At 42.7% G+C, this 16236-nt stretch overlaps 1 protein-coding gene across 1 annotated transcript in view; it reads right to left on the reverse strand.

Moving 5' to 3' along the window:
- LOC135219325 (dipeptidyl peptidase 8-like) overlaps positions 1-16236 on the reverse strand; it is a 257424-nt gene that overhangs the window by 76467 nt on the left and 164721 nt on the right. Inside the window, exons 11-12 of the mRNA XM_064255989.1 lie at positions 3119-3263; positions 2505-2692 (exon numbers count right to left, since the gene is read on the reverse strand). Of these exons, the coding sequence (XP_064112059.1) occupies positions 2505-2692; positions 3119-3263 (333 nt within the window). The remainder of the gene's footprint in view (positions 1-2504; positions 2693-3118; positions 3264-16236) is intronic.

The raw sequence follows: 16236 nt of genomic DNA on the forward strand, positions 1-16236 counted from the left end.
ACACACTGTAGGGGAGCATGCAATTAGCAAAGCCTCCTGTGCGTGTGCCGTAGCATCGCACATTGAGGAGGAGAGTAAATCCTTTGTGCATGCCGTAGCATCACACAAAGACGAGGAGCTTTTGCATGAGTGTCTGGTAGTTTTCCAAGGAGAGCGCACATCAGCACGTCTCTGAGAGGAGTCTTTACTGCTTCTCTGAGTCACTGCTGGGTCTCGAAGGTGTGTCAGGAGGAGTCTGAGGACCTCGTCCAGGGACAAGGGGAAGCTGCAGGGCCCGCATCCCTGAGGGTTGGCAGACAGGAGGACAGACCTGGTCAGCGTCAAAAAGAGCCTCTGCAGGGGAGGGCTCTGGGGGTTGCGTCGCAGAGGGAAGGGCATCTTCCTTAACAGCACGGGAGGATGAGGCTGACTCCTCCGAGGAGACTAAGGAGGAAGAAGCAGCCCCGGAGGAGAGTGCCGACAAAAGTCTCCTTCAACGGCAGGCCTGGAAGCCCCAACAAAGGCCACAAAACACGAAGGGCATCATCAACACATACTAAAAAACAAGGCTCATCCTTAGAAGGGTCAGGCCTTCCCGTTTCACCAGGGGAAATGGGCAGGTCTCACTCTTTCAAAGGCTGGCCAAGAGTTAAAACTGTCACTCTTATGCGCTTCACTCCCAGAGGAGTGAGACGCCAAAGGTCCTGAAGGACAAGTTCCCAACAAGGAAGCAGAGGGTCTGGGTCATTTGGTCTTCGAGGAGGAACTCAAAGGTGAAGAATCCCTTTTCTTCTTCTTACTTCGCTGCCGGCAATACTCAACCCATTGGGCAGGCGACCAGGTACGACACTCCTCACAGGGGTATTCCGATGTACAGGAATCCCCCCTGCAAGAAGGACAAAGGGAGTGAGGGGGTCTATCAATCCTGCTCATGAAAGTTCCACACCTCCAGCCCTGGACACCAGGGCAGGAACGCATAATCATATAGTCAGATATACTCGTATTCAGCTAGAAAGAGAAAAAGAATGCTATGAATAATTTCAACAAGACAGCATGAGCAAAAGAGAGAGGTCTTTCCTTGCTGCCAGCTGTAATCAAAGTGATGACTCAGTGAGCTGGTGGGGAGGTGGTGCTTCCCCACCGCCCGGCAAGTAACTACCGGCCCAGTAGTTAACTACCTCGGTATATAAAAGAATGTATTAGCCAGTAGTTTCAGCTGAGCTGCAATCTATCCTAAGTAATGGATGGAATGTTTGTATACGGTGAAGGAACAAACCTAGTCTAGGTAGGGATACCTGCAGATGAGGGGACACTAAGTAGGAGAGAACTGACAGGTTTAAGTCCTGACCTAAATAATTCCTTTAGCAATCTATCAGTTTCCTTTCTTTCCTATATCTGACATATTTAGGCATAAATTCTAATCTATCGGTTTCCTTTCTTCCCTATATCCTACATATTCAGGCATAAATTCTAAGAACAATTCCCTACATTCTTCATTTCTAGTTCCAAGATCACACAGTACCCTTGCAACTGGTACAAACCAAATGTTGATCTACTTCAAATTCCAACATCCTGCTAACACTAAAATCATTCCTACATCACCTGATGCTATTGCTTTTGCTTCCAGTGGAAGCTATCCTAGGAAAATGAAATTACAATACTGTAAACAGGTGTAAAACTGCTAAACTTCATATAATTCCAACAATCGCCTAACTGCAATGGCAGCAGAGGAATTCTGTCAAGAGCTAAAACATTCGAAACACACCAGTGGAGAACAGGTAAACTAGGCAGTCATCTGGGGAGCCATTTGATTTTTTGTTTGAATGCCGACTCACCTAGGCGTGGAGATATAGCTAACTAACAGTAAGTGAACAGTAGGTAAGACTCATCACAAATAAATAATGTACCTGGTTCAGAGAGAGTTTCTGCATCTTTCTTGAAAGAAAACAAACAGAAGAAAAGAAAGAACATTACAATAAACGATGATGAGTATATTTATTTCCGTAAGCATCAATTTGACCATCTTTCTGGGAGTGGTCGTTGACTGACCTAGCCTCACAGATTAGTGAAGGTTTGTATGGTTAGGGCATCTTCATAAATCTAATCTCCTTGTTGTGGACCTTCTTGCCAGTGACAATGCACATGCGCTCTACTACCAGAAAGGTGTTCTCTAATTCTTCTCTTGTAATAACTATAGTGTCTGGGATTCATACAGATGTAATATATGTTTAACATAAGTAATGAGTTTGTTAGGAATCAACTTCATGTTTAACGAGCATCAACTTACAAAATTCTTCAAATTTTTTTTAGAAAATTTGCTTCTGTAGCTTGGGAACTATATAAAGGTTTCAGAGATAATGATATAAACACCAAGAAAATTATAAGATGCATATACAAATACAGCATTTTTTATAGTTAAACATGTAAAAATAGTGTATTGAAATTCCTCCTCCTCCTTATGGCAAATAATGATGACACTGCATAACTTACAAGTACTGATAATACAATTAGTTGGAGAAACTTACCTTAAAAGTATTTGTAACTAATTGGACTTGAGGTCCACCATATATACTAAGTACTGTTGGGTATTTTCTGCCCTGTGTGAAATTGTGGGGCTTAAAAACCATTGAATAAATAACATCGCCGCTATTTATTCTCGTAGTAAATACTTCAGGTACAACTAAGGGCTTGATTTCTCTCAAACCTTCGGATACTGAAAGAAAATTATGCACTAATCAATAACATGGAAAATGGAACCTGTTAATAACATATTAGAGTAAATTCTTGAAATCTTCAAGCAAAATTCTGCACAGTTGTTATGAACATAGTGTGAAAACCAATGACACTTACGGAAGTGAAAGTGAAAAGAGATAATGTTTTATTAATCAGTCTGACAGTCATATTCTATGCATTGCAAGATCTGTTTCTTTTATTACAGAATTTACTTCAAGTACCCTAAAAGATAACATAAATAGCTAAAAAATATTCAAGTAAGTGAAGACAAATCCTCCAGTTGTGGGAATAAACAATAAAAAAAAACAAATGCATTAAATCTTGAAATCATTTACATAGTCAATGAGTTTTCCAAATGCAAACCACAACCAAAGGGAAAGGTTAAAACTTATTGATCTTTACTTACAAGTTTCGTTAACAAGATCTCCTAATTCAGAGACCCAAACTAAGTGACCACTACTGTTGGGGGCATCGAGGGGTATAATTCTCCACACTTTACTCTGGGACGGGCTATCTACACTGCTATAGACACTGGTAAATACACTACAATCCTGTTGGAGAAAGAAAAACTATCATTATTACTTTAATCCCATTATCAAAATGTATACCATCTCAATAAAATGCTAATTTCATGTTTTATTAAAACTTCCAGAATAACTCAAAATATTTGTAATTACTGCCTCTAATCATCTACAACAAAAAAATTAAGCATGCAATACCACTGCCAGTTAAAACCTCGGCATTCTACAACATAAAACACGTAATGGAATCTCAATCTTTAAAGAATAAAGAAAAAATGCTACATTTCTGTTTCCTTTATAAAATCAAGTAATATACTTATTTTGTGGTAACTTTAAGGTAAAATTTATGTAAATAAAATGGTGATAAAGACAAAGACTAACTTTTTTATTTAGTTTCAATACTTTCACAAGAGACTGATTTTAATTAATTCAAAAACCACTTTTGTCTGTCCTCTGCGCCTTCCCTTCACACATGATTCTTATACTAAGTTTATGGTTTTCAAGCAAATACTCAATTCACTGTAAACCACCAAACTAATCCAACCCTAATGCCTTCAATCATACAAAGGAAGGAAAGGCACTTGTTACCCACTTGATGGTTATTGGAGCTGACCTGAGTCAGCATTAAGTGAAGGCAGGTGGCACAGAGGAAACAGGTTCTTCTTCAAATTGTGTTCCATGTGTCATACGGGGGAATACTTCTAACAGTAACGTTCCATATCCCTCAGCAATCAAAATTAGTCATAATGAAACTTCATCCCTACCTAATTATACCGAGAACTGAGAGAACTATTTGAAAGCCAGAGAGGGACCAATACCTCTAACATCATGTGCTCTAACCTGCACAGACATGGTGGTGGAATCATCAAGAGTCAAGTATGCCTGTCTGATGGCTTCCCGTATCCAATAGGAGATAGTATTCTTAGACACCTCTTTCTTTGTATGGCCTGTGCTAACAAAAAGTCTGCGGCAGCCTGGTCTAAGGTACCTGGTCCTTTTAAGATAGCAACACAGGGCCCGGACAGGGCACAACAAAAGCTCTTGAGCATCACCACCCACAACGTCAGTCAGTGATAGAAAGGAAAACGAAGTGAACCTGTCATCATGCACCGAGGGATTTTTAGTCTTGGCCACGAATTCCAGGACAAATTCGAAGGACGCTGACTTCCAACCCCTGGTGTGCTTCACCTCATAACTCAGACCGTGAAGCTCTCTTGGAAGATGCCAAAGCCAAAAGGAAAACTGTCTTGAGCGTCAGGTTCCTGTCAGATGAGCGACGCAAGGGCTCATAGGGACTCTTAGTTAAGCTCTTAAGCACCAAGGAAACATCCCACGTTGGAGGCTTGAGCTCTCTAGGAGAGCTCGACTGCTCAAACCCCTTAACTAGCAGGGAAAGCTCCTAGGAAGAAGAGATGTCAATACCCTTAAGGCGTAACACCAAACTCAGTGCCGCCCTGTAGCCTCTAATAGCAGAAACGGACAAACGTTTCTCATCTCTGAGGAAGGTTAAAAAGTCTGCTATTCGCTAAATAGAGGTCGCGAGTGGAGAAAAACCCCGTTTACGATGCCAATCACAGTAGGTTTACCCATTTGCCTTGGTAAACTGCGGAGGTTGACTTGCTAAGACTGCTGGACATGTGCCCAGCCGTTCTCTGAGAAAAGCCTCTCACTCGAAGGAGATACTTGATAGCCTCCAACCGTGAAAAGAGAGGGATTCTACTGACCGGTGGAACATTTCTGCATGGGGCTGACACAGAAGATGCCGCCAAGGGGGAATCTCCCACGGAACCTCTGACAACAACGACAGCAGATCTGGAAACCATTCTGCCTGAGGCCACAGAGGGGTTACCACAGTCATCCTGAGACCCTGTGAACTCATCAGCCTGTTCAGAACCTGATGGATCAAACAAAACGAGGGAAGGCATACACTTCCAGGTTGTCCCAGGGATGTTGGAATGCGTCTTCTGCAAATGCTAAAGGATCTGGAACCACTGAACAGAACACCTCCAGCTTCCTGTTGTAGCATGTTGCTTAAAGGTCCAGCATGGGTCTCCCCCAAATATGGAAAAGCTTGTCTGCCACCGCTTGATGAAGGCACTGAGTTTGTCTGCGACTACGTTCCGTTTCCCTGGGATATACCTGGCTGAGAGCTCTACCAAATTGCCGATTGCCCACTGGTGAAGCTTGACGGTCAAGGCATGAAGTTGCTGAGAAACCAGGCCTCCCTGTTTGTTCACATAGGCTACCACCGTGGTGTTGTCTGACATGAGAACGACAGAATGACCCTCTACCGTCCCCCAAAACTCCTTCAGACCCAGGAAAGCCGCCTTCAACTCCAAGACATTGATATGTTGCTGCTTGTCCTCCAAACTCCAACACCTGAAGCGATGAGGCCACCTACGTGTGCGCCCCAACATGCGAGGGAGGCGTCCGAGAACAGGAGAAGTCCAGTGGAAGAGAACACAGAGGGACACCCTTCAACAGATTCTGGTCGTCCAACCACCAACAAAGGTCTTCTCTCACTTCCAAAGACAGAGGAACCATAAACAAGGGAGAGTCCCCCACTGGAGACCAGAATCCTCCCAGTCTCATTGCAGAGACCGAAGATGAAGACGCCCATGAGGGACCAGATTCTCCAGGGAAGATAACACTCCCAGAAGAATCTGCCACTGATGAGCTGACTGATGTGACTTTAACAGGAAGTTGCGTGCTGCATCCCGCAACTTCTCCAATCTCTGATCCGACGGGAAAACTTTTCCCACTGTCGTATCGATGACCATGCCCAGGTAGAGAATCCTTTGAGTGGGTATGAGGTTCGACTTTTCCTGGTTGACTAATATGCCCAGGTCCAGACAGAAGCAAAGACAACGATCCCTGTCCTGCAGCAGCTTCTCCCTGGAAACTGCCAAGACTAACCAATCATCGAGGTACCTCAGCAAACAGATCCACTGAGCATGGGCCCAACTTGACACGAGAGAGAAGACCCTGAACTCGAAGATCTTGTCCACAAAAGAGAAGCGAAGGAACTTCCCGGACGTGGGATGAACAGGGATTTGGAAGTATGCGTCCCTTAAGTCTATCGATAGCATGAAGTCGCCTTCCCTCACGGCTGCCAACACCGAGTGTGGGGTCTCCATCTTGAACTGTGTCTTCCTGATGAAGCGATTCAAGATGGATAAGTTGATCACGGGCCTCCATCCTCCCGATGCCTTGGGCACCAAGAAGATGTGACTGAAAAACCCAGAGGACGGACGCACTACTTCATCTATCGCATCCTTGTCCAGCATTTTCTGCACTTCCTCCCGAAGAGCCAAGAACTTCAGAAAATCTGGAGGATACACCTTCCTGAGCTGCTGCTTGACTTCTCTGCCCCATAACTCTGCCACTTGGCTCAATGGCCAGCCAGGCAACCCCCCCCCCCCCATGGCGCAGGAGAGGGAGAGGCGCCTAACCTACCGACGGCTCCCTTGACCTCTGCCCCTTGGGCCCCTTCTTGACTTAAAGAACGGGAGCGAAAGGGGCGCTGATCTTCAGACTTAGGCTGTGTCGAACAGGAAGGCCCTGCCAAACTCGAGGTCCTTGATGGCCTACCAGGCGACGATCTCCTCGACTGTTGCAGGACCGGGGGAGGACGAGGAGCCGGACGTCTCCGAGGACGAGACTCCGACTTAGACTCAGCCTGGTGCACCAGTCAGTCCTTGGTGTCAGCCCAGTGCCGGTCTATCGCGTTTTCGAGTTCTGTCCGAGGAAACAAAAATTGGGACTCCAACAGATCTCTGTTCCTCAATGCCAGCAAAGACTCAGTGTCAAGCGATCTCTCCATCCTAGACAAAGCCGCGTCCCTCCTAATCAGAAAAAGATTAGCCCATAAATTGGCACCGAGATGAGCCAAATATGAAAACGCCTTGCCCCCGGACTGCAATAGACTGGCAAGCGAGGCGGCACTCACCAACCCTTCAGGGGACCTGTCAGAAGCTATCTTGGCAATAACCACAGACCAGAGGTCCAGCCAAGAAACCGTCTGCAACATGGAGGCCGCCGTAGATTCTAAAGCCGAGGCATCTTGCGGAGAAAAGGACGGAGCCACCGACCTCACCTGTTTCTAAGTCAAACCCAGCTTCAGGCAAATGACGTCTGGGTTAAGGTGGCGTGACAACAAAAATGCAGAGCTCGTAGCATAGTACTTTCTATGTCTTGTGCGAGGCGGGGATAGTAGTTTGGTAGAGCCCCTAGAGCGAAGTGAACTGCCCCAATCAGAAACAGAGGCGTTAACCTTCTGTAAGACTGACTGAACGTGCCCCGACAAAGGAAGCTGAAGAGATGATTTGGGGTCCTGAGTAGCTCCCACCAAGGCTTCCAAGCAAGAAGGAGTGTGAGATGACCGAGCCTGAGTCCTACTTTCCAAATTGTTAAACCCACGAATGAGATCAACAACTTCTGAATAGGAAGACAGAAACTCATGCGTGTCTCCCTCCTCCTGCTCCGGCACTGGAGACCGACAACGAGAAGGGTGTGTAGGCTCTTCTAATGCGCCTTCTCCATCCAAATAAACAGAAGGGTTAGCAGTCAAACAGCCCGAAACCCATACTAACCTGTCTGGGCTGGGTCCAAGCGTCAGCTTCCGAGACGGATCCATTGTTACACTAGGCACATCACTTAACAGATGACTCCACATGTCCATGAATGGTCACGGGTGTGGTGGCCATACGTACGTGAGATGGGGGGAAGCTTGAACACTCGAGATAGACGGAGAATCCCTTAAGTCGAACTCTTGGAAGCACCAGTGAGAGAGAGGCAGGCAAACACTTCAGTTGCGCCAACTCCGTGCTCACTACCTTCGACCTCTTGACAGGCGCCCTCAGATCTTTATGGCGACGAATAGGCCTTGGAGAAGAAGAAGCACTAACATCACGTGAACAGGGCAGGGGAGGTTGCAACACACTTGCAATGTGCAAGGACGGACGGGGGTGGGGGGTTGCATGTTCGAGATATGAGGCAGACGATGAAGCAACCCCTACAGAACGCACACCACTAACACCGTCCAAAACCACGGCACTCTCGGGAACACGTCCGCGTTGTTCCTCCCTTGAAGACGAAGGAAGGGCAAAGTCCTTAGCCTTCCAATGCTTGATATGCTGACGAGGCGTAGAGGGGGAAGATAGAGAGGAAGACAGCACTAGTTTCTTATGTGCACTCTTCTCGAAAAGCGGGGACGTAGCAACACGTTTCCTACCAATCCTCCCAACAGATAAGGCAGCCAACTTCACATCTAATATCGAGTCCAACCTCTGAAGCACTGCCTGGCATATGACCTCAGACTGATGAGCCAGAGAAGGCTCTGAAGACAAGGCTAAGCAAGGCGGAGGAATACACAAAGATGGACCCCGTGACGTCATCAACAGGGCTGACGCGCGGCGTCACTCCGACTCAAAGCAGCGGCAGACAATGGCAGAGCAATACAAGATGGCCGACTGCTGCTATCCATGAAGACGAGGCAGGGAGGAGGGGGGATGGCCTGGCCAGACCAGGAAGGGGGTGCGAGCCTCCACAAAATGCACAAGCAACCCCTCAAAGGACCGGGTACCCCCTAGCCCAAGTGTCTTCCAAATCGCCGCCATTTTGGAAGCCTCCGACACTGTAAGAAGAGAATGATGAAAAAAACCTCACCTTTCTCGGGAACCGAAAAAAGCTCCTGAGGAAGAGGAGGCTACATTACAAATATTACCCTGGCGACCTCCCGATACTTCCATCGACGAATCGATGGAAGAAAAGGAAGGAGATGCAGGGACAACGCTTGGGGGTTGACTACTGCGGAAGACAAAAACTTTGAGAATAGGAGCAAAGCTCTCCTAAGTAGGAAGAGTCGAGACTCTCCGATGTTCCCTCTTGCCATAAAACTTCCTCCACTGCTCCTTAGGCCATGCCCGGCTTTCCATGCAAGGATTCGTAATAGTACAAAAATTGGAACAACACCTACTGCATGTGATGTGAGGGTCGGTCTCTGCCAAAGCCAAAAAACGAGAACTCAGAAAACCAGGAACACCGGGGCACACACGCCGACGCCAAGAAGGAGCAGAAGCAGCCATAAAAAAAAGGCCAAGAGAGGTAAACACAACTCTCGCCCAGGCGGTCAAGAAAAGACTAGCGTAGATGCGTGGCCCTTGACCACTCTTCACCCGATCTACGCATGTGTTGCCAGATATCAAGATTCCTTGCTTTCATCTGCTTTTTTAACTGGATCCAGCTAGACACTAGAAATTATCCTATTGTTAAGAACGAAGGTTTGTTCGTGTATGAACAAATATTTTGAAATCAACTGAAGGTAAATAATATACTATTCTGAGATATTTGATAATCATCATTCAAAAGGCTAAATTCATTTTGAAATAGTTATACCCATCCATTAATCAACAGCTATTCTAGAGGCTGTGATCCTGAATGAAAATGTTCATATGGGGTTATTACTGCAATAGTAAATGTCATGGTGATAATGAAATTACACCAAGAATGAACAAATTCTAAATCAGTTTCTAAAAAAACATTAAATTGGTTTAACATTTATTTTGTGTAAAGTGTTACAAATTGTCCTTAGTAATATTCAAATTTTAGTTGTATAATACAAAATATTCTATGATGAAAAGTTTACTACTATGGCAGCTATTTCAAACCACATACAATGCTTACTGGAATTATGACAACTGAAATCTATGGTGACTGTGTTGTTGGTGGTGGTGATGATGATGGATAAACTACTACTTTTGATATGTGGGCTGCTGCAAGACCTGGTCAAGAGCACTTTATATTCTGCTGCTCTTCTCTACTTCCAAGATAATACAGTGGAACCTCGACATAGGAAAGTCCCAACTTACGAAAAATCCAAGTTACGAAAGCAAAGACGAAGATTTTCTTGCCTCTGCTTACGAAAATAATTCAGGTTACGTAAGGGTGTTACTGTTAAGTCCCGAGATTCCCCCAGACCACCGAGAACAATTTTAAAACTTGCGCGCCTCTAACTCTGTAGACTCGCCACCATCCTCCCACTCTCGCATTGGTTCCTGATGCTAGTTATTGCCGTAAGATCCTGCTCTCCTATTGGTCAGCATCTATCCCATCATGCTCTACGTAAAGGCATCCTTCAGCCACTTTGTTGCACCAGTGTTATCGTATGCACGCAGAATTCGTTCGTTCACATATACGATTTCATTTGTTAACGTAAATTCGTGTTAGTGATTTTGCTTTGTACTTTATCGTGTTGTGTGAGAACTTAATTAGTAACTTAATTATAGTCATGGGTCCCAAGAAAGTTGCTGAACTTCACGGAGTGAAGACGATGCTTTCTATGGAGACAAAGATGGAGATAATCAAGAAGTATGAGGCTGGCATGCGGTTGAGTGTGATCGCTAAGGAATACGGCCGAAATCCGTCAACGATAGGCACCATCCTTGAGCAGAAGGAAGCCATCAAAGCAGCTACACCTTCCAAGGGTGTGACTATTTTGTCCAACAAGAGGAGCCACGTGCATGACGAGACGGAGAGGCTGCTTCTTGTATGGATTAAAGACAAATAAATCGCTGGCGATACAATAACCAAGACAGCAATCTGCCACAAGACCATGGCTATTTTTGGTGATCTGATTGCCCAGGCCGAAGACGACTCAGGAGAAGGGACATCAACGCCAACCCCATACTTCAAGGCTTCTCGTAGGTGGTTTGAAAAATTTTGGAAACCGACTGGCATTCATTCGGTGGTGCGGCATGGGGAGGCTGCCAGCTCGGACACGAAAGCGGCCGAAGCTTTTATTAAGACGTTCGACGAGATGACGATCAACGAAAGCTAGTTCTCAGCAAGTCTTCAATTGTGACGAGACTGGCCTTTTATGGAAAAAAATGCCTTGTCGGATGTACATCATGGAGGAAGAGAAGAAGCTACCCGGGCATAAGCCTATGAAAGACATGCTTACGCTCGCACTATCTTCCAACGCCAGTGGGGATTGTAAAGTCAAGCCCCTACTTGTGTATCATTCCGAGACTCCTCAAGCCTCAAGTCCCACAAAGCGCTAAAGGAGAAGCTTCCAGTGATGTGGAGGGCTAATGCGAAAGCCTGGGTAGCGAGGATTTTGTTTACCGAGTGGATAAATCTCTGTTTCGGCCCGATAGTGAAGAAATTCTTGGAAGAGAAGCGCCTCCCTCTGAAATGTCTGCAGTTGTTGGACAATGCCCCTGCTCACCCTCCTGGCCTCGAGGAAGATATCCTGGCGGAGTATTCTTTCATCAAGGTTCTTTATCTTCCACCTAACACCACCCCTCTCCTGGATCCAGCCCATGGACCAGCAAGTGATATCGAACTTCAAGAAGCTGTATACGAACATCTTTTCAAGAGATGTTTCGACATAAGCGATACCACAAACCTCACCTTGCGTGAATTTTGGAAGGAGCATTTCGATATCGGGATATACCTCCGACTCATCGATCAAGCTTGGCAGGAGGTTTCGAGGCGAACCTTGAATTCTTTGTGGAGGAAACTCTGGCCTGATGCCATATACGCCAGAGACTTCGAGGGATTCGACGTGGGTGGAGCTGATGCAGATTCAGAAACAGTTGACGATACTGAAACTGTTTTGCAACCATATCTTGACGAGATCGTTGCGCTCGGCAAGTCCATGGGGCTGGTCGTCGACGAGGACGACATCAATGACCTTCTCCAGGAGCACCAAGAAGAGCTTATGACGGATGACCTGAAGGAGTTGGAGGCCATGCAACATAACGCCATTCAAGAAGAGTTCTCTAGCAGCAGTGAGGAGGAGGAAGAGGACCCTAGACAACAGCAAAAATTAAGGATGCTCTAGCTGCTTTTCATAAAGTGCAATCATTTGTAAAAAAGAGACACCCCGAAAAGGCTTACACAGGTCGTATGCTTGCGCAATTCGATGATGTTTGCCCTAGTCATTTCAGGAACATTGTAAAAAGTAGGTAGAAGCAAGCTTCCTTGGATAGTTATTTTTTAAAGAGGCCTTTAGTAGTAGTAAGCAAACAGGAAGATCCAAGTGATACAAAAAAAGAGAAAGTTGAAAGTGGTGAAGAAACTGAAATTTTGAAAAGAAAAAAAAATGTAAAGTATAAAAAGTAAAAGAAATATAAAAAAAAAAATTTTTTTTTTTTTTTGTAAAATTAAGTGTTAAATGTTTTCTGCCATGTGTTAATATATTTTGTAAAGTTTAGTGTTAATGTTTTCTGCCATTTTTTAATGTGTTTCATAAAGTTAAGTGTTCATGTTTTCTGCCATTTGTCCTCCTCCTCTGTTGCCACTTTCGGAGATCGCCTCACTTGAAAGGTAAGGTTCCACATTTTACTACATACGTATGTACGTACAGTATTTCTTGTACCATGTACACTAATACACTATTTCTGGGCCCAGCCCGTGTTGCTTCGTGAAATGTCCCTTTAGCACACATTTCTAAGGTAAATATTGCTAACATTACCAGAGAAAAAAGCTAAATTGGAATGTCAGAATAATCTGACTCGCTCACCTTATATAAAAGGTGTCGGTATGGTTTCTGGGGCGAGGGAAACCACTACCACGGGTCTCTCTCTTACCATTTAGATCCATCCTTCTACTAAATCCTCCAGGGCCGATGCAAGGCCCGCACCCAGCTACGACTACCACCAGCGCTCCCGACGCCATCACTAGCGCCCCTACCGGTCATCCTTTTTGTTAGCACCATCTTGCGCACACATGTTTTTATTCGCTGTGTTTTTGTGCTTTGATTTCTGGATTTATCCCTATCATGGAACTTCAAGCCATCGCTGCATCTAAGTTAAGTACTGCTAGAATATATAGCCTATTCATGGAATAATCACACATCACTGACATCAACTTGTAGTTGAGCAGCCAGCAGAAATGTAAACATTGAGTTACACTTAACAGCATCTTTGTCATTCTTAACCTTATAGAAAAGTTAATAGTAGTAGTGTAATTACAGTAGTAATAACATTTAGGAAAACATTAATTTTCAATTCAAACTTCATTATTGTTCTGGTATAACGTAATCAACTTCTCTGAACACTGCAGTCATACAAACGATAATTGTCATAGATTATCGTATTGTTGTTTGCGATCAGCGACGAAGCGTAAAAGTAATAAAACCATTTTTACCTTATATATTATTGTCATATATTCATAATAAAACGCATATCTTATATATTATTGGCATATCTTCATAATAAAAAGCCTCTTCAAGGAATAATTCCTTGGGGAATGCATTTTTCAAAAGACAAAAATACACTTTACATGTTTACAGCATGCAATGATTACTTTATTTTGATGTGATTGCATTAATATTACAGTATGGTACTCTTATGCAGTACAGTAACTATTTTTTTATCATAAATGTATATTCATTCACGAAAAAAATACGCATGACCACCGTGATGTCACCAAACCTAGTCTCGTTCGTACATACTATCTTTACACAATGTGATAGTGGTTACACAGTTCTACAAACTACCGATGTATTTTTACGTAAGTATCCTCTAAATTCTGTCATAAATCACTTTACTTACTTTTTTGTGGAGCCCAAATACTACGCATATCCCGGAAAATTAACGAAATCGCGAATTTTATCATAGAGCAAGATTCACTGGTTACTGTGTTTTCTTCTTCTTTTCATGACTAAATGCATTTTTAGGATACACTCGTTTACAAATTTTCAAATACTATGAATGTAAATAGCAAAATCTCTCTCTCTCTCTCTCTCTCTCTCTCTCTCTCTCTCTCTCTCTCTCTCTCTCTCTCTCTCTCACAGAAAAAACTATAATACTGATCTATTATTATTGTAATAAAAGAACAAAATGGTCTTTTATTCTTTCTGTGATTTACGAAACTGCTTCAATACAACTTTTATAGTTGACTCAATGATTATCACATTATAACAGTATACAAGAGAATATCTTATCACTATCCATGTTTCATTTCTTATCACAATAAAAATATATAAAATACAAATTTCATTATGTTATTCTCGAGCTAAGCTAGTAACAGTACGCTCGTCCTTAGCTGCTCTCTCAAGCTATTCAACAGTTACTCTCATCCCAAGCTGCTCTCTCTCTCTCTCGTCTCTCTCTCTCTCTCGCTCTCTCTCTCTCTCTCTCTTCTCTCTCTTAATGAAATATGAATTACTGTATCATAATATCATAAACTATTATGTACAAAGTTAAAAATAATAATAATTCCATTAATAAATTAGTTTCCAAAATAATTCTTTCGGTAATAAACGTCCATCAGCTGATTCTAAACGTAAACAAAAGACAAAACTAGATTTTTATCGCTGTATTTTGCTGTTTATACATTAATATTATAGTTGGGTGCTGTAATCTTTACAGTAAATCATGTTTTTTTATCATAAATATGTTCATTCACAAAATAGATATACTATGTACTTTTAGTTTGGTGCAGCAGCCAAATCATGAAAACAATATACTTTGGTTTGCTGATCCGATGAAGGGGAAATTGAAGATAGGAAAGAATAACTTTGAAACTGTCTTGAGTTTAGTTTAAGGTGATAGTTGAAGACATATTTGGTGCTTGAACTAAAGTAGGCAGTTATAAACATTGAAATAGTGGTCTTGGGTGGGTTAATTATTAAAGTAGGCAGTTTAAAAGCAATTTTTAGGGGGGGTACCAGGATAACACGGGTATTTACTTTATCACGGGGGGTTCTGGGCCCTATCCCCGCGATTATCGAGGCCCTACTGTATAGGCCTACTTGGCAAAAAATTTTGAATCATGCACCTTGAGGGATGCTGGGAGCTCACAGATCAAGCTGTTGTTTTGTTTACAAGCATTACCCAGGCGCGTATGCACGAATTTTTTTCTTTTCACACTAAAAAGCATCAGCTACACATCTCGGAAATTATTTTGTCACTCGTAATTTTTACACTGATTTATATTAGCCGTTACATAAAGTTTTATATATGAAAATGTGCGCAATTTTATGTTGAATACAACAAAAAAACAACTCATGGTTGTAGCTTTAATCAGTTTTGAAAATATTTTCATATAAATAACGATGTGCCCAAATTTCAACCTTTGGTCAACTTTGACTCGACCGAAAGTCGAAAAATGCAATTGTAAGTTAAAACTCTTACATTCTAGTAATAATCAATCATATAACTTCATTTTGCAACAAATTGGAAGTCTCTAGCACAATATTTCAATTTATGGTGAATTAAAAAAAAAATGTTTTCCTTACCTCTGTGCGGTAACTCTTCCGAAAAAATCAGAAATTCTTTCGTCGGATTGTTGTAATGTTTGCACCGTTTTATATAATCCGCTACATAAAGTTTTATATATGGAAATGTGCGCAATTTCATGTAGAATACAACAAATAACAACCCATGGTTATAGCTTTTATCAGTTTTGAAATATTTTCATATAAATAACGATAAGTCCCAAAATTTCAACCTTCGGTCAACTTTGACTCGACTGAAATGGTAAAAAAAGGCAATTGTAAGCTAAAACTCTTACATTCTAGTAATACTCAATCATTTACCTTCATTTTGCAACAAATTGGAAAACTCTAGCACAATATTTCGATTTAGGGTGAATTTTTGAATGAGACTTTTTCCTAACGTCCACGCGGTAACTCTGCCGAAAAAATCAGAAATTCTTTCGTCAGATTGTCGTAATGTTTGCACTGTTTTATATTAGCCGTTACATAAAGTTTTATATATGACAATATGCGCAATTTTATGTAGAATACAACAAAAACTAAGCCATGGTTGTAGCTTTTATCAGTTTCCAAATATTTTCATATAAATCACTGCAAGTGCCAAAATTTCAACCTTTGGTCAACTTTGATTCAACCAAAATGGTCAAAAACGCTATTGTAAGCTAAAACTCTTACATTCTAGTAATATTCACTCATGTACCTTAATTTTGCAACAAATTGGAAGTCTCTAACACAATATTTTGATTTATGGTAATTTTTTTTTAAACTTTTTCCTTA

This window comes from Macrobrachium nipponense, chromosome 1 (assembly GCF_015104395.2).
Source record: "Macrobrachium nipponense isolate FS-2020 chromosome 1, ASM1510439v2, whole genome shotgun sequence".
Lineage (NCBI taxonomy): Eukaryota > Metazoa > Arthropoda > Malacostraca > Decapoda > Palaemonidae > Macrobrachium > Macrobrachium nipponense.